At 49.9% G+C, this 17,795-nt stretch overlaps 1 protein-coding gene and 1 non-coding gene across 2 annotated transcripts in view; one reads left to right on the top strand and one right to left on the bottom strand.

The window, feature by feature from the left end:
• FGD1 (FYVE, RhoGEF and PH domain containing 1) overlaps positions 1–17,795 on the top strand; it is a 50,546-nt gene that overhangs the window by 20,776 nt on the left and 11,975 nt on the right. The window contains exons 2-10 of the mRNA XM_032267020.1: positions 3,798–3,971; positions 4,524–4,701; positions 4,827–5,268; positions 6,393–6,482; positions 7,332–7,480; positions 9,193–9,349; positions 9,454–9,592; positions 17,125–17,183; positions 17,326–17,472. Of these exons, the coding sequence (XP_032122911.1) occupies positions 3,798–3,971; positions 4,524–4,701; positions 4,827–5,268; positions 6,393–6,482; positions 7,332–7,480; positions 9,193–9,349; positions 9,454–9,592; positions 17,125–17,183; positions 17,326–17,472 (1,535 nt within the window). The remainder of the gene's footprint in view (positions 1–3,797; positions 3,972–4,523; positions 4,702–4,826; positions 5,269–6,392; positions 6,483–7,331; positions 7,481–9,192; positions 9,350–9,453; positions 9,593–17,124; positions 17,184–17,325; positions 17,473–17,795) is intronic.
• LOC116542235 lies at positions 16,236–16,342 on the bottom strand. Its single transcript, XR_004265129.1, has one exon. It is a non-coding gene; the product is annotated as a U6 spliceosomal RNA (small nuclear RNA).

The raw sequence follows: 17,795 nt of genomic DNA, 5'->3' as shown, positions 1-17,795 counted from the left end.
TAGGTGGTTTCCTCCAGTCCCAAGGAGGCAGACAAGGGGCACCAGGGACCCTGGCCCCTACGTGTGTATATCTGATGAGGGGCCTTTGCACGGCTAGGTGCCTGGCATTACTCACTGCGTCTCTGGCCCTGTGAGCTCTTCTCTGTTTCTTTCCCTTGCTCTGGCCGTGCGTCTCGCCAACCACGTCTCCGCCTGTGCCACCCTCCAGGTGATTCATCTTCCTCACCTCCACGCCCAGGGGGAGGGCAGGGCAAGACCAGGCCAGGATGTGCTGAACAGGGCAGGGTAAGCAGCACAGCTGAGCAGAGAGGAGCGCCTCCTCCATCCTGGCCAGGCCCTGCCAGCTCAGATGGGGAAGGAAGTGAGGAACGACACCCAAAGCAAGGTACAGGGTTAGGGAGGGGCACTCGGCCTGGGGCCTGGTACCCTGTTCCCTCAGTGCTGGGAAATGACCCTGGTCTGGGTCCCCTGGGGTGGACCTGGCTGGGATGTAGCCACGAGTGAGGTCAGGGGCCTAGGGAAGCTGCTGGAACCCTGTGGGTTGGGCTATTCTTCCCTCTGGGACTGGGAGAGCTAAAATCCCGTGACTCTTTCTGCCTGTGTGACCCTGGAAGGGAGGGTGCAGAGGTCTTTGTGTGTGTATGTTTTCTCAACAGTTTGCATGTGACACAGTGACTGTTTAGGAGGAGGCAAGTGTCCCACAAGTGTGTGTATTCCTGGGCCTATGGCTAAGACTCAGGGACACCGTGGATCTGTTAGATGAGTATGACATAGTAAATTACAGTTGTCCCTTGGTCTCCATGGGGTATTCATTCCAGGACAGCCTGAAGATACCACAATTGCCAACACTCAAGTTCCTTATATAAAATGGCACGTTATTTGCATATAAAATATGTGTATCTTCATTTTTTTTTTCTTTTTACTGTTTTTTTTTAAGACAGAGTTTCACCATGTTGCTCAGACTGGTCTTGAACTCCCGACTTAGGTGATCCGCCCGCCTTGGCCTCCAAAGCGCTTGGATTACAGGTGTGAGCCACTACGCCCAGCCTATGTGTATCTTCCTGTATACTTTTTTTTTTTTTGAGATGGAGTCTCACTCTGTCGCCCGGGCTGGAGTGCAGTCTGGCACGATCTCGTCTCACAGCATCCTCTGCCTCCCGGATTCAAGCGATTCTCCTGCCTCTGCCTCCCGAGTAGCTGGGATTACAGGCGCCCACCACCATGCCTGGCTAATTTTTATATTTTTAGTAGAGACAGGGTTTCACCACGGTGGCCAGGCTGGTCTAGAACTCCTGACCTCAGGTGATCTGCCTGCCTTAGCCTCCCAAAGCACTGGGATTACAGGCGTAAGCCACTGCGCCCAGCCTTCCTGTATACTTTTTTTCTTTCTTTGAGATGGAGTCTCTGTCACTGAGGCTAGCGTGCAGTGGCATGATCTGGGCTCAGTGCAACCTCCACCTCCCTAATTTTTGTATTTTTGTAGAGACGGAGTTTTGCCATGTTGGCCAGGCTGGTCTTGAACTCCTGACCTCAAGTGAACTGCCCGCCTCAGCTTCCCAAAGTGCCGGGATTACAGGCATGAGCCACCGTGCTCAGCCCTTCTTGTATACTTTAAATCACTAGATTACTTATAATATGTAAACACTATGTAAATAGTCGTTATACTATATTGGGTTTTATTTACATAATTTTTATTGTTGTATTGTTTTGTTTTGGTTTTTTTTTTTCCAAATATTTTTGATCAATCAACCTCCATGCAGAGGCCAAGGCTGCAAAACCCATGGATATGGAGAGCCACCTGTACGCCACATGTCTGTGATTGTGAGTTTGTGTTTCTGAGTGTGTAGTATCATGTGACTTTATGCTCTTTTGCCACTGAATGTGATTGTGTCTGACACGGTATAATTGACTCTGTGGCTATAGTCTGTGTGTAACCATGTTTGCAGGTGTGACATTATAATGTGTATGACACTCCATGGCCCTGCAATTATGAGACACAGTGTAAATGACAATGTATATCTCTCTGTGACTCAGTGAAACCATGTTTGAAGAATGTCTAACTGGGTATATGGTCGTATGCAGTTGGGTGGTTGTGTGAGGCTATGTATAAGATGGTAGAATTGCCACTGTGTGACTGCGTGTCTTTGTGACTGCATGATCATGTTTGTGGGTATGTGTGATACTGTGAGGCCGTGTGATCATATGTGAGGTTGTGACTGCAGGTCTTTGTGACTATGTGTAACTAGGCTTTCAGAAGGGCGATCACCTACAGTTGTGTGAAATGATGTAAATAACACCAGTTCCTGTGACTGAGTGGGCCCATTTGTGACTAGTCATATATGAGACTGTGTGATACAGGGTAATAGACCCTTTGTGGCTGTGAGTGGGAGGCCATGTGGCTGTGGCACAGCATAACCTACACCATGTGATGGTGGTACCTCCAGGGGCTCTTGACCACCTCTCCCACTTGTCCTCACACCTGTTTGCCTCCATCTCTCCCTATGCAAGGGATTTTTGTGGCTCCCTTCTGCTACAGGATGGATGTCAGCCTGGCGTCCAAGGCCTTTCCCTCTCCTCTGTGGCCCCACCTGACTTCTCTGTCATTTGTGGCCCCCCCACAGCCCCTGCGCAGCCAGGACCACATGAGCCCCACATTCCTTTCTTTGGGACATGTCATCCCTGGGGTGGAGGGTCCCTCACTGCCTCCCAGACCAAATCCTCTCCTAAGCATGACCATCATCTCCTCTAGAGCCAAAGATAGAGGTGGCTTTAGGGGACATACAGTGAGGGAGGAGGGACAATACAAAACGTCCTCCCTTTTTTCTGAACTGGCTGCTTGATTTAAAGTTACTTCTGTGACCTGAACTCTGGATGTTGCAAGTGTGTGTGTGGCAGGGGTGGAAGATGCATGTGGGTCTGTGTAGATGTGGAAGTCGAGGAGGGTAGTACAGATTGGTGAGAAGTTGGGATTTTTTTTCATTTTTGTTCTTTTTTTTTTTTTCCCCCTTGAGATGAGGTGTCACTCTTTTGCCCAGGCTGGACTGCAGTGGGGTGATCTCAGCTCACTACAACCTCCTGCCGGGCTCAAGTGATCCACCCACCTCGGCCTCCTGAGTAGCTGGGAATACAGGTGCACACCACCATGCCCAGCTAACTTTTATATTTTTTGTAGAGACAGGGTCTCATTTTGTTGCCCAAACTCGTCTTCAATTCCTGAGCTCAAGCAATCTTCCCTCCTTGGCTTCTCAAAGTGCTGGGATTACAGGCATGAGCCACCATGCCCAACCAGAAGCTGGGATTTCAAGAAGCAAAACTTTTGCTCATGAAACACAATTTCGTCATTTTTAAGCACGGTCAGCTGCACAACATTGTAAACAAGAAAGTCTAGATATTCTCAGGGCCTTAACAAAAACGTTGAAGAATGGTTTATGCCCAGGATACCTGTGTGACTGTATAAACAAGGGCTGCAAATGCATATATAAACTTTAGGGTGCTCACAGCCACCCCCAGCCTGGTTAAACTCCCTAGTAATACTGCCTGCTGACATACACGGAATCAGTGCACCAGTCACAAAGAACTTTTATCTGTTGATGAAAACGGCCAGCCCCAGCCCTGGTTCTGGCTCTCCATCTGAGGGCTAGGATAGGGGCTTCCCAGAAAAACACTGTGACCAGTAAAGAGGCTCAGAGAAACCCAACACCCCAGATACCTGCTGAGACATGCCAGTCTTAACTTGAACCCCAGTCCCGTTTGGGTTAAATTCAGTTACTTCACACCTATTTTCTCTCTTCCTGCAGGGCTGCACCAGGGAAACCGGATCCTGGTTAAAAGTTTGTCCCTTGACCCTGGCCAGAGCCTAGAGCCTCATCCAGAAGGTCCCCAGCGGCTTCGCTCAGACCCAGGTCCCCCCACTGAAACCCCTAGCCAGCGTCCTTCACCACTGAAGCGGGTACCGGGCCCGAAGCCACAGGGTAAGTGGTCCCGGAAAAGAGCAGAGAAAGGCCCAGGGGAGGGGACAGAAGAGGGGAGACATTAGCCAATGGCAGAGAAGAGGGCTTGTTAGAAGGATAGGGAGGCACCATGCTCCTGGAGCAGTGCTACCTAGCTAGTGCACAGACAGCTGTAGCCTGAGGCTTATGTGTCCATACTGCGATCTCACCTCAGCCAAAGGTGCAGATTGCGGTTTGTGGAGGGGGTTGCTGCCTGGCCATGACAGCCACCTCCAAATCCAGCTCTTTCTTTGTTTCTTTCTTTCTTTCTTTCTTTCATTTATTTATTGAGACAGAATCTTACGCTTCACCCGGGCTGGATGCAGTGGCATAATCATGGCTTACTGCAACCTCCGCCTCCCAGGTTCAAGTAGTTCTCCTGCCTCGGCCTTCCAAGTAGTTGGGACTGCAGGCACATGCCACCACACCCAGCTAATTTTTTTATTTTTAGTAAAGACGGGGTTTCACCATGTTAGCGAGGCTCAAATCCAGCTCACGACATCTGCCTTCTGTCTTCCCCATTCGTTTCTCCAGTGCCCCCAAAGCCCAGCTACCTGCAGATGCCCCGGATGCCCCCTCCACCGGAGCCCATCCCCCCTCCACCATCACGCCCACTGCCTGCCGACCCACGAGTGGCCAAGGGCCTGGCCCCCAGGGTAGAGGCCAGCTCCAGTTCTGCAGCGGTATCCTCACTGATTGAGAAGTTTGAAAGGTGAGTCTGGTCCCTAGGGCACCCTCTAGGGGGAAGGGGGAGCCTGGGACAGGAAGGGATAGTCAGGAGAGGTTTCTCAGTCAAGCTCATACCGTGCCTCCATGTGTGTCCACCACCCACCTCAGAGAGCCTGTGATTGTCGCCTCGGATAGGCCAGCCCCTGGCCCCAGCCCAGGTCCCCCAGAGCCAGCCATGTTGCCACAGCCACCCTCACAGCCACCAGTGCCCCAGATCCCCGAGGGCGAGGGCTCCCGCTGCCTGTTCCTGCTGGCTCCTGGGCCCCGGGACGGCGAGAAGGTGCCCAACCGGGACAGCGGCATTGATAGCATCAGCTCGCCATCCAACAGCGAAGAGACCTGCTTCGTCAGTGATGACGGGCCCCCCAGCCACAGCCTCTGCCCTGGGCCCCCTGCCCTGGCTAGTGTGCCTGTTGCCTTGGCCGACCCCCACCGGCCTGGCTCCCAAGAGGTTGACAGTGACCTGGAGGAGGAGGACGACGAGGAGGAGGAGGAAGAGAAGGACAGAGAAATCCCAGTGCCCCTGATGGAGAGACAGGAGTCTGTGGAGGTACTGACATGTGTTCACCGAGAGGCAGGACCGTGTGGAGAACCCGGGAGCCTTTTATGCTTGATTCTTCCCCTAGCTCAGTATTTCTCAAAATAGGACCTTGTTTCCAAGCTCTGTGACACTGGGCAAGTCTTTTCCCTCTCCGCTCCCCCCACCATAAGCTCCGTTTCCTTATTTGTAAAATGGAAAGTCTGTCACATCCATAGAGACTTCTCAACAGCTGGAGGAGGGGCGCAAGAGCTAGAGCCCTGCAGGGGCCTGAGGCTATGCAGATGAAGGCTCTTGGGAGCAGGGACCCCTTTCTGTGCCCATGCAGCCTAACATTTCTTCAGAAGGCATCCTCACACTTGAGTTAGATCTCAGCCAGAATACTTGCTCTGCCAGGACCAAGCTCAAGTGTGGGGCCCAAACCAGGGACTGCCGAGATGACAGGTACTCAACAAATATATCTAATGAATAGGAAACTGGGCCAGCAGGCGATGAGTTTTATACGTTGTTATACTTTTGTGCTTTTCTCACGCCCCAGGTACTCAGCAGGCCCTTGCTGATAGTATACTGAGTGGGTGAATACATGATTAATTAACATTTATAGACCATTTAATCTGTAGTCTGCTATGTTTTTTTATATTAAATTATCTAATTGTCTCCATTACCATTGGACTTCAGTCCTATTATTATTTTGTTTTGTTTCTGTTTCTCGCCAGCCTCTACATTAAATAGATCTATTATTATCTATATTTATGGATGAGGCGTCTTAAATACAGAGCTGTTAAAGAACTTACGCAAACTAGTGAATGGCAGAGCTTAGGATTTGAACCCGGGAAGTCTGACTTACCATCCCACATGCTTAACCACTACACTCTGCTGAGTGAATAGAGGGAGCAGGGGAATAAGTTGTCGAGTGAGGGAGTGCACGTCATCAGAATTGAGGGGTAGGCTTTACGGTGGACTGGGGAGTCAGGAATGAAGCTGAAGGACTTACAGATCTAGAGATGGGGGTCAGGGTTATCTTAGGGTAGTATTAGGCTTAGAGTAGCCTGGGAACAGTTTTAAGAATTCTGGGGGCTTGGGTGAGGGTTAGGATAGAGGAAGATGGATCAGGGGTTACTGCTTCTCCTTTCCAGTTGACTGTGCAGCAAAAGGTGTTTCACATTGCCAATGAGCTCCTGCAAACTGAGAAGGCCTACGTTTCCAGGCTCCATCTCCTGGATCAGGTGAGTGGCCTCTTGGAGGGCCCCAGGACCTTGTAGGTGTGTTTCAAGGAGGAAGTGATAGGGCCTGAGTTCAACCCCACCATTGGAGCCAGAATTTAGAGGTGGTAAGACTCCTCTCTGACCTTGAAGTCAGCTTGTCCCTGAAGCCAACTCTGATTATGTCCCACGCTTGATCCTGATACCAACCCTCACTCCTAACGCTGGGCAGGTACACCAGCCCTAACTGCGACTCTTACACTAGTGCCATGTCGGACCCAGATCCTGAATTTATCCCTAGCTGTGAACTTCATTCTAACTCTGGCCCTATTCCAGATTCCAAATCCACTAGAATCCCTGAGAGTAGAGATTTTTGTCTTTGTTCACTGCTCTATCTTAGCCTCTAGGACAGTGCCTATCACACAGCAGACACTCGAAAATATTCATTAAATGGACGGATCTAATTCCAACTTTCTCTCTGACTCTGAATCTAATGCTAAGCCTGACCTTAAGCCTGACTTCTAATTGTTCCAAAGCCTAACTCTTGGCAGCAGGGACCCCTTTCTGTGCCCGGGCACCCTAACATTTCTTCAGAAGGCACCCTCACACTTGAGGTAGATCTCAGACAGAATACTTGCTCTGCCAGGACCAAGCTCAAGTGTGGGGGCCAAAGCCAGGGACTGCGGGATAACCTGAAATCCATCTCCCCAATATATAACCCTAACCCCATTCCTGTCTCCTCAGTCTCAAGACCAATGCTGATCCCAAAGCTCCACAAGCCTCCCCACAAATACTGCTCTCACCCACAAGCTGCCCTTTCACCAGCCAAGCCCCAGGCCCAGCTGGGCTGAGTGCCTCTGCCCTGCCCCGCAGGTGTTCTGTGCCCGGCTGCTGGAAGAAGCTCGGAACCGCAGTTCCTTCCCGGCCGACGTTGTCCACGGCATCTTCTCTAACATCTGCTCCATCTATTGCTTCCACCAGCAGTTCCTGCTCCCTGAGCTAGAGAAGCGCATGGAGGAATGGTGAGGGGCCCCAGACCTAAGCTGCCCAATCCCCTGTCCACCTTCCTGACAAGCCTAGACCCAGAAGTGTACACAAGACTTCAATTCTGCTTGCTCTTCCTCTTAGTGACTTTTGAAAGAAGAATCAGGGCCGGGCACAGTGGCTCAGGCCTGTGATCCCAGCACTTTGGGAAGCTGAGGCAGGTGGATCACCTGAGGTCAGGAGTTCAAGACCAGCCCGGCCAACATGGCAAAACCCCATCTCTACTAAAAATATAAAACATTAGCCAGGTGTGTTGGTGCATGCCTGTACTCCCAGCTACTGGGAGGCAGAAGTTGTGGTGAGCCAAAATTGCACCATTGCACTCCAGCCTGGGCAACAGAGCAGGACTCTGTCTTAAAAAAAGAAAAGAAAGGCCAGGCATGGTGGCTCACGCCTGTAATCCAAGCACTTTGGAGGCCAAGGCAGGCGGATCACCCGAGGTTGGGAGTTCAAGACCAGCCTGACCAACATGGTGAAACCCCATCTTAAAAAAAAATAAATAAATTTTAAAAAATAAAAAGAAAAGAAAAAAGAATCAGGCCCAAGCTCTGCCTTCCAGGGCCTCCCAGTCTGTGGAACACAGACCAGAACTCAGGAAAGTATAGCAGAATAGCATAGCCTGCAGGAGTAGGAGATTAGGAGCCAAATTGGCTGAGTTCAAATTCCGGCTGTGCCACTTGCTAGCTCTGAGCAAGTTTCTTAAATTGCTATGCCTCAGTTTCCTCATCTATAAAATGGGGATAATAATAACGGCCTACCTTATAGGGCTATTTTAAGGATTAACTGACTTAACTCATAAAAGAGCTTAGAACAGTACCAGGTATATACAATAAGTGCTCAGTGGATGTGAGCTCTTGTTATTTTTATAGTGCTATAATAGAGCAGAGAAAGTAGGCTGTGGGAATCCAGACAAATGGACTAAGCCTAGTTTGGGGATTACAGGAGGATTCAGGGAGGAGGTGATGCCTAAGCTGAGTCCTGAAGTAGAAAGGCAGGGTTTACAGGCAGCCTCCTGGCCTCCAGGCCTTCTTCCAATCCAGCCTTTACAGTCCACACCCTTTGCGAGAACGGTCTTTCCAAACAAGTCAGACCATGTCTCTCTCTGCCTAAAATCATGTCCACATTCCCCACACCTGCAGAGTCAGGTATATCCCCCTCTCCAGGCTGTCACCACAGAGGACCAGCATGAAGCTGCATTCCTCCATCTCCCCATGAGTCTGAGACCCCTGAGGGCTGGGACCAGGTCTGGTTTGCTTTTTCTCCTGCACCAGACTGACCAGTGAGGAGTACGGCCAGGCCTGGTCTCTTTGTCTCACCTACCAGATGGTGGCCGTCTCAGGGATCAAATGGGTGTGACTCATTTCTGTGTCCCCAGCATCACTCAGCACACAACTGATAATCAGAATATGAAGTGGTCCCCGGAGTAAGGCTCAGGGTGGGTATTCCAACCAGTACTTGGGCAGCACAAAGTTGAGGCAGGTGGCATCCCAGGCTGTGGTCTGAAGTCAAACGGAGCTTCTTGGCCTCATTGGCCTATAATGTAAGCAGCATTTCTGAAGGAGCAGACTGGCTGAGAAGTAGGTTTCTAGGACTGAGATGAAAGGTGTCTGCCTGGGGCTGGAGACCTGTGGGGGAAGATCCTGAGGGGCAGAGAGCAGCAGGACCACATCAGCCCCGAATTACACCCCAGGGACCGCTACCCACGCATTGGAGACATCCTGCAGAAACTGGCCCCCTTCCTCAAGATGTATGGCGAGTATGTGAAGAACTTTGACCGGGCCGTGGAGCTGGTCAACACCTGGACAGAGCGCTCCACCCAGTTTAAAGTCATCATCCATGAGGTGCAGGTAAGTGGTCAAGCTGGAGGGATCAGACGGGGAGGAGAAGTCTGCTGGGACGTGGTGGGGGATCTGGAGCCAGATCTGAGCCCCTCTGCTTCTGCCTGTCACAGAAGGAGGAAGCCTGTGGCAACCTGACATTGCAGCACCACATGCTGGAGCCTGTGCAGCGCATCCCCCGCTATGAGCTTCTTCTCAAGGACTATCTGTTAAAGCTGCCTCATGGCTCCCCGGACAGCAAGGATGCCCAAAGTGAGTGTATGCACCCAGGCCCTTTCCTACACCCCTACACTAATAGCTCTAGGCCAGACCTCTGAGGCAGGACCCCAACACTTAATTCACAGGGTCAGCTTCCATTGCCACATGATTGAGATCCCACAGGAGGATCTCCAAACTGAAAGGTCCACATTGAGGTTCTGAAGTGAGACCCCAGGATGAGATCATCCTTCTGAATGTTCTCTTTGGGTATTCAGCCAGAGACCTCCAAGTTGAGATCCTTGTCTGAATACCCGGAGAGAACATTCAGAAGGAGATCCCCAATCTGAACTTTCCAACTGGAACCCCAGAGTTTGAGGGGCATGCCCATTATGATCCCCTAAAGGAACTCATCCATTTCCTAGGCCAAGACCCCCAAGGCTGGCCCCCTAGACTTACCCCCAAATGAAGTTGAACCAAATGAGAAAGGAAACTGAGCCCGAAATCTCAGGGACTGAGCCACCAGGCTGAGAGCCCAGACTGACCCCTCAGGCCAGGCTCTCATCACAGAATCTCCACAGCTGAGCTCCCCAGAAAGAGCCCTGGCTCATCAGTTTTCCATCCTCCAGATTTAGAGCTTTCCTCCGTGTCCACCAGCCACTACTCAGAATGAACCTCCCAAAAGAACCTCCAAGTCTGAGCACCCTAGGACTGGACCCCAAATTTTTCACCTCTCAAATTTGGATCTCTAGGCTGAGATACCTCCTCCCCAGACTGAATCCTTACACACTGAACCACCAGAAAAGTCTTCCATCCCGATTCTTCCAGTATCAACCTCAACCACACAGGGTCACTCCCCAGAGTCTGCCCCACTTTTTCTTCCCCAAATTGTTATTTTCATTCATTCATTAACTTAACAGCTACTTACTGAGCACCTCCATGTTTTCGTGCATTGTTCTAGGTGCTGGGGATATACAGGTGAACAAAACAGACAAGGTCCTTGATCTTAGGGAGCATATATTCTAGTTAGCTAGAGACACCATAAACAAAAGTAATAAATACACAGTAGAGGCCGGGCACAGTGGCTCACGCCTATAATCCTAGCACTTTGGGAGGCTGAGGCAGGCAGATCACCTGAGGTCAGGAGTTTGAGACCAGCCTAGCCAATATGGTGAAACCGTGTCTCTACTAAAAATACAAAAATTAGCTGGGTATGGTGATGGGCATCTGTAATCTCAGCTACTCGGGAGGCTGAGGCAGGAGAATTGCTTGAACCCGGGAGGCATTCAGCAATTGCAGTGAGTACAGGTTGCAGTAAGCCGAGATTACATCACTACACTCCAACCTGGGTGACAGAGCGAGACTCTGTCTCAAAAAAAAAAAAAAAAAAAAAAAAAAGCAGGACATGATAGCGTGCGCACCGGTAATCCCAGCTGCTCAGGATGCTGAGGCCAGAGAATCGCTCAGACCTGGGAGGCAGAGGTTGCAGTGAGCCAAGCTTGAACCACTGCACTCCAGCCTGGGTGACAGAGTGAGACTCCATCTGAAAAATAAATAAATAAGTAAATAAATACATAGTAGAATATTGATAGGTGCTGAGTGTCATTCATAGAATTGGAAGAGGGTGGCATGACAGTGGCTGGAGAGCCTACCTAGGATTGAGTGGCCTCTCTGACTAGAAGACGGTGAGTCAAAACCTGAATAAAAAGAAGGTAGGCGGCCGGGCGCGGTGGCTCACGCCTGTAATCCCAGCACTTTGGGAGGCCGAGGCTGGTGGATCACGAGGTCAAGAGATCGAGACCATCCTGGTCAATATGGTGAAACCCCGTCTCTACTAAAAAAATACAAAAGTTAGCTGGGCATGGTGGCGCACGCCTGTAGTACCAGCTACTCGGGAGGCTGAGGCAGGAGAATTGCTTGAACCCAGGAGGCGGAGGTTGCGGTGAGCCGAGATCGCGCCATTGCACTCCAGCCTGGGTAACAAGAGCGAAACTCCGTCTCAAAAAAAAAAAAAAAAAAAAGAAGGTAGGCACATGCCTACTGGGGAGGAGTATGTTCCAGGCAGAGGCAACAGCATGTATAGTGTCCAAGGCAGGGGGAGAGATTAGGGGAGGTGGGGTGGTGGACAGGTTGCGTATCTCTGGATCAGCAAGAGGGTCAGTGTGGCCTGAACGTGACAAGTGAGGGTAGAATAGTAGACGTGGGGTTGGAGACAGGAATAAAGACTTGGAAGGCCAAGATAAGGCGATAGATTTTATTCTGAGTGTGGTGGGTAGCCCATGGGAAGGTTTCGATCTGGATTACTTGGGAAGCAAGAGAGAGAGCTGAGAAATCAGTTAGAAGGCCTTTGCAATAATCCAAGTGAGAAAAGTTGGCTTGGATGAGGACGGTAGCAGTAGAATCGGTGAGAAATGGTTGGATTCAGGATATATTCTCTTCAGAAGCAACACTGAGAGAACGAGCGTGGAGTGGATGCCGGGCTTGGGAGAAAGAGTCAGGACTGACTTGTAGGTTTTTGGCTGGTGGTGATGGCTCCTAAGATGATCTTAGGAGTCTGATTTTGGACATGTTCAAAGTGAGCGGCTTGTCAGGCAGTTAGATGAATCTAGAATCCCAGGGAGAGATTTGGATGTCATTGGCACATAGATAGTAGTATTCAAAGTCTTAGGGCTGGCCGAGATCACCTAAGGGAGTGAGTGTAAAAGGAGGGGAAAGAGAGCCAAGAACAAAGCTCAGGGAAGTGGAATCAGCAAAGGAGACTTAGAAGGAGCAGCCCTAGGCTGGGTGCAGTGGCTCACGCCTGTAATCCCAGCACTTTGGGAGGCCGAGGTGGGAGGATCACTTGAGGCCAGGAGTTTGAGACCAGCCCAGCCAACATGGTGAAACCCCATCTCTACCAAAAATATACAAATTAGTCAGGCGTGGTGGCGTACCCCTGTGGTCCCAGCTACTCAGGAGGCTGAGGCAGGAGAACCACTGGAACCTGGGAGGCAGAGGTTGCGGGGAGCCAAGGTGGCGCCACTGCACTCAAGCCTGGGTGACAGAGCGAGACTCCTTCTCAAAAAAAAGTGGGGGGCAGCCCTAAAGATCCAAGGAAAACCAAGAAAGTGTGGGGTCCTAAAAGCCATAAGAATGGGGAGGTGAAGCCGGGCACAGTGGCTCACGCCTGTAATCCTAGCACTTTGGGAGGCCGAGGCAGGCGGATCACCTGAGGTCTGAAGTTCAAGACCACCCTGGCCAACATGGTGAAACCCCATCTCTACTAAAAATACAAAAATTAGTCAGGTGTGGTGGCTCACGCCTGTAATCCCAGCTACCCGGGAGGCTGAGGCAGGAGAATTGCCAAAACCCGGAAGGCGGAGGCTGCAGTGAGCCGAGAATGCACCACTGCATTTAACCTGGGCCACAGAGCAAGACTCCATCTCAAAAAACAAAGCAAAAAAAAGAATTGGGAGTGGACAATTGTGTCCACTTCCCAAACTGAGCCTCCTCCACCCCACCAGATGGGGCACATGAAGCCTGGACCCCTAGAAAGAACTAGGCCTCTAGAAAGTTTAATAGCTAAGTTCTACAAACATACATCTGCAGCATAAGAAAGTACCTCATTCCTCCTGCTGAAAAAGAGCCCTCACTGAAGTGCCAGCCTAAACTTCTAGAATGGGCATTCCAGAACGATTCCCTGGGATGAGCCCCGTGGACTGACGTCTCCAAACTGAACCTTCATACTAAGCCCAGTCTGAGGTCCCAACTGTAGATCCCAACACTGGTTTCTCAAACTAAGATTCCCCAGACTGGGCATCTAGAATGCCCTTCCCACCCTGAACCCTGAAAGCAGGTTCCCAGTGAGAGGCTTCAGCCTGAGATCCCCAAAAGAGCTTCCCAGTCTGATCTTCTTGGCCACCATTCTATAGACAAGTATTGCCAAACAGCACCCTAGATTAATTCTCTATTTCATATCCCTCAGACTGAAACTTTCAGCCTGTACTTAAAAGACTGACTCTCCAGGTCCACCCTACAGACTGAAGCCCCACTGAGCCCTCAGACTGGATTCTCTGAGTTCCCCAGAAGGAAACTTGAAATTCAGCAGCCCAGACTGAGCTCCAGACAGAGATTCCAGCTGTCTTCTCCCCAGCCCATGTCCCCTAGATTGACGACCCCTATTTTTCATTTACTAGATGGAGAGTCCAATGCTGAGCTCCAGGACTAATGCCCTAGATCAGATTGTCCCCCAAATTAAGCCACCTGGCTAAGTGCCTAGTCACATGTCCACATTGGGCTCCCAGGACTCAGTTCTGCAATTTTATTTCCACAGTGGATCTCCAGCATAACATCCCCAGGTGAAAATTCTCCAAACAAGCTCCCTGCACTAGACCCAAAGTGAGCTGCCAGTGAAAGCGGCCTAGAGTGGGCTTCAGATACAGTGCAGTTTCTCAGCTGTGTATCCTTGGGCAAGCTGCTCTCTTAGCCTAAGTTTTCTCACGTGTAGAATGGGAATGATAACGATACTACCTCATAAACAGTCGTTTTGAGAGTTAATGAGATAATCTAGGTGAAGTTTCTAGCACAGTGGCTGGCACATGGTAAAGGCTCAATAACGGTTAGCTGCTTTTATTACTAAATGCCCTGGCTAATGCCCATCCCCCTAAAATCAGTCCCAGGTTGAGTTTAAGAAATTGAAACTCAATCTGTTTAAACTCATCTGTTGGGGAGCCCTGGAGAGGGCAATGGGACCTTGGCCCTGTCCTAGGGAACTCCTAGTCTACTGAGGAATACGGATGCAGATGTATAAATACACGATGAGTACTGTGACTAGTGGGACAGAAGGGAGCAAAGGGCAATGTGAGAACCCAGACAGGGTCCTAACCCAGCCTGGGAACTCTGGGCAGGCTCACTGGAAGACGTGAGCTGGATCCAGAAGACAGAGTGACAGTTGGCCAGATGAAGTAAGATGGGACATGTTGAGGGAAGTACAGGAAGCCGGAGTGGTCAGCAGAAGCCACATTACCAAGGGCTTTGAGGTTTTTGTTTTTGTTTTTTTGTTTGTTTGTTTGTTTGTTTTGAGACAGAGTCTTGCTCTGTCACCCAGGCTGGAGTGCAATGGCGCAATCTCGGCTCACTGCAACCTCCACCTCCAGCGTTCAAGTGATTTTCCTGCCTCAGCCTCCCGAGTAGCTGGGATTACAGGCACGTGCCACCACACCTGGCTAATTTTTGTAATTTTATTAGAGACGGGATTTTGCTGTGTTGGCCAGGCTGGTCTTGAAGTCAGGTGATCTGCCAGCCTTGGCCTCTCAAAGTACTAGGATTACAGGTGTGAACCACTGCTCCCGGCTGTGCCTGGCTTTTTTTTTTTTTTTTTCTTTTTGAGATGGAGTCTCATTCTGACGCCCAGGCTGGAGTACAGTGGTATGATCTCAGCTCACTGAACCTCCACCTCCCGGGTTCAAGTGATTCTCCTGCCTCAGCCTCCCCGGTAGCTGGGACTACAGGTGCGTGCCACCACACCTGGATTTTTGTATTTTTAGTAGAGACGAGGTTTTACTATGTTTGCCGGGCTGGTCTCAAACTCCTGACCTCGTGATCCACCTGCCTCGCCCTCCCAAAGTACTGGGACTACAGGTATGAACCACCGTGCCCAGCCGCCTGGCTAACTTGTATTTTTAGTAGAGATAAGGTTTCACCATGTTGGCCAGACTGGTGTCAAACTCCTCAGCTTAGGTGATCCACCTGCCTTGACCTCCCAAAGTGCTGGGATTACAAGCGTGAGCCACCTCACCCAGCCTCATCAAGGACTTTGAGTGTCAGGCTGAAGGGCTAGATCTTTACCCTGAAGGCACAGGGGAGCCACTGACAGATTTGAGCAGAGGAGTGGCAATAAGCTATGCGAGAAAGCTCCTTCTGGCAGCCAGGATGGAAGAAGGGTTGGAGATTGGGGCCGAGCACCTGAAAGGCATGTGGATACCTGAGCTGGGACTGGGGCTGTAGAGCTCCTTGAGCACCAAAACTTGGTCATGAAGAGAGAGCCTCTTGGGAAAACAAGACTTGGTTGGCCGGCCATATGGACCTTCTTCAGAAGCACCTGTGCTCCTCCAGCACGGGCTGATCTGAGTGGGGAGATCCTGCACATACAGAGTGGGGTACTCGGAGGCTGTGGCCAGACCTTAAGCATAGGTGGGATTTGTTAGTGTGTGGAGATGTATAGGGACTCATTTCAGCTTTTTTTTTTTTTTTTTCTGATGATACCTGATCTCTATAGGAAATGTGGAAATTACAAAGATGAAAGAAATAGGAGAAAAATCACGTGTGATCTGAGCCCCCAGAGCATAAGCATAATGAACACCGTGACATAAATTCTTCCTGGTGTTTTTTAGACGTGTACTTGCAAAAGTGAGATCATTCTATATAAACATGTTCGTATCCTTTTCTTAAAATACCCTGAGCATTTCCCAGATTATTAAAAGCCCTGCATAAGGATCATTTGTAAAGGTTGTTTAATATTCTATTATGTGAAGACACCATAATGTATTTAACTGAACCCCTACAGTTGGACATTTTTTGGCAGGGAAGAGGCACAGCCTTTAGTGCAAGTGAAGGTGTACTCCCCTACAGATGAATATTTTTGTTTCCCATTTGGAACTGTTGTAAATACCAATATAACAAAAGTGTGTTCATGTGTAGTATGTGTATTTTCTTTTTTTTTTTTAATATGGAATGCTTCACAAATTTGCATGTCATCTTTGTGCAGGGGCCATGCTCATCTTCTCTGTGTTGTTCCAATTTTAGTATATGTGCTGCCGAAGCCAGCACAGTGTGTGTATTTTCTTAGCATAGACACGCAGAATCAGAATCATTGAGACAAAAAACAGGATCATCTCATTGCTTTTTCATATGGCTTTTTCTGATTATAAAAGTAATTCATGTTCTTTGTCAAAAATATGGAAAATGCCTCACGCCTATAATCCCAGCACTTTGGGAGGCTGAGGCGGGTGGATCACGAGGCCAAGAGATTGAGACCATTCTGGTCAACATGGTGAAACCTCGTCTGTACTAAAAATACAAAAATTAGCTGGACATGGTGGCACACGCCTGTAGTCCCAACTACTCGGGAGGCTGAGGCAGGAGAATTGCTTGAACCCAGGAAGCGGAGGTTGCGGTCAGCCGAGATCGCGCCATTGCACTCCAGCCTGGGTAACAAGAGCGAAACTCCGTCTCAAAAAAAATATGGAAAATGCAGAAAAACCTAAAGAAGACAATAAAAACCACCCATAGTCCCCCCATTCAGAGACAACATGGGTATGTTTCCTTCTGGTCACATAGTAACTATTATTATTATTAGTGGTGATAATAATCTTGGCAAGCTTGCATTTTTTTTATTGGCTGCCGACTATTCCGTGTATTGTGATTCTGCCATTGTGACATTGGACGGCTTCTGATTTTAAATGATGTTGCTGTGGACATCTTTGAGGGTGGAGCTTTCTAAGATGGGAGGGTGTGGTCAGGCCAGGATGAGGTATTCAGGGAGGAAAGAAACCCTGAAGAGGCTCCTCTCTGCTTGTCCCCCATCTGACCTCACTTCTCTATGCCTGTAGAGTCTCTGGAACTGATAGCCACAGCAGCAGAGCACTCGAATGCTGCCATCCGCAAAATGGTGAGTGGCCCTTCTTGCCCCTGCCCTTCCTTGGCCACTCACCTGTGGTATCTCCATCCTGGGGTGGGGGTGTTGTGACTTGTGGGCATCTGACGGGAGGCTGGCACCCCAACCATGCCTTTTGGTCCCTGTCTTCTGCCAGGAGCGAATGCATAAACTGCTGAAGGTATATGAGCTGTTAGGGGGCGAGGAGGACATTGTCAGCCCCACCAAAGAGCTCATAAAAGAAGGCCACATCCTTAAGCTGTCAGCAAAGAATGGGACCACTCAAGACCGATACCTCATACTAGTAAGTGCCAGGCATGGAATTGTGGGTGGGTCACGCCCCCTGCAACACACACACACATAGTGGCCTGGTACTCCCTCAAGACTATACTCCTTTCATTCGTGAAAGAGGAAAAAAAAGACCATACCTCCTGCTAACCATTCTCTCCTCTACCAACAAATCGTATTTTCACGACCTAGCTAGGATTTTTTTTCCTCCACTTTACAGATGAGGTAACTAGGCCTTGCAGAGACGTGACTTGCCCAAGGCTCCCCCCTAGGAAGTTCTTCTATGCCTAGGCGCTTTCCTTTTGACCCCTGTGCCCAATCTGAGCTGTCTTTTCTACT

The sequence above is a fragment of the Sapajus apella genome, unplaced genomic scaffold (genome assembly GCF_009761245.1).
Source record: "Sapajus apella isolate SASKATOON/1434 unplaced genomic scaffold, GSC_monkey_1.0 scaffold164, whole genome shotgun sequence".
Lineage (NCBI taxonomy): Eukaryota > Metazoa > Chordata > Mammalia > Primates > Cebidae > Sapajus > Sapajus apella.
The sequence above is the reverse complement of the archived record's forward strand: the minus strand, read 5'-3'. Positions and strand labels throughout refer to the sequence as shown.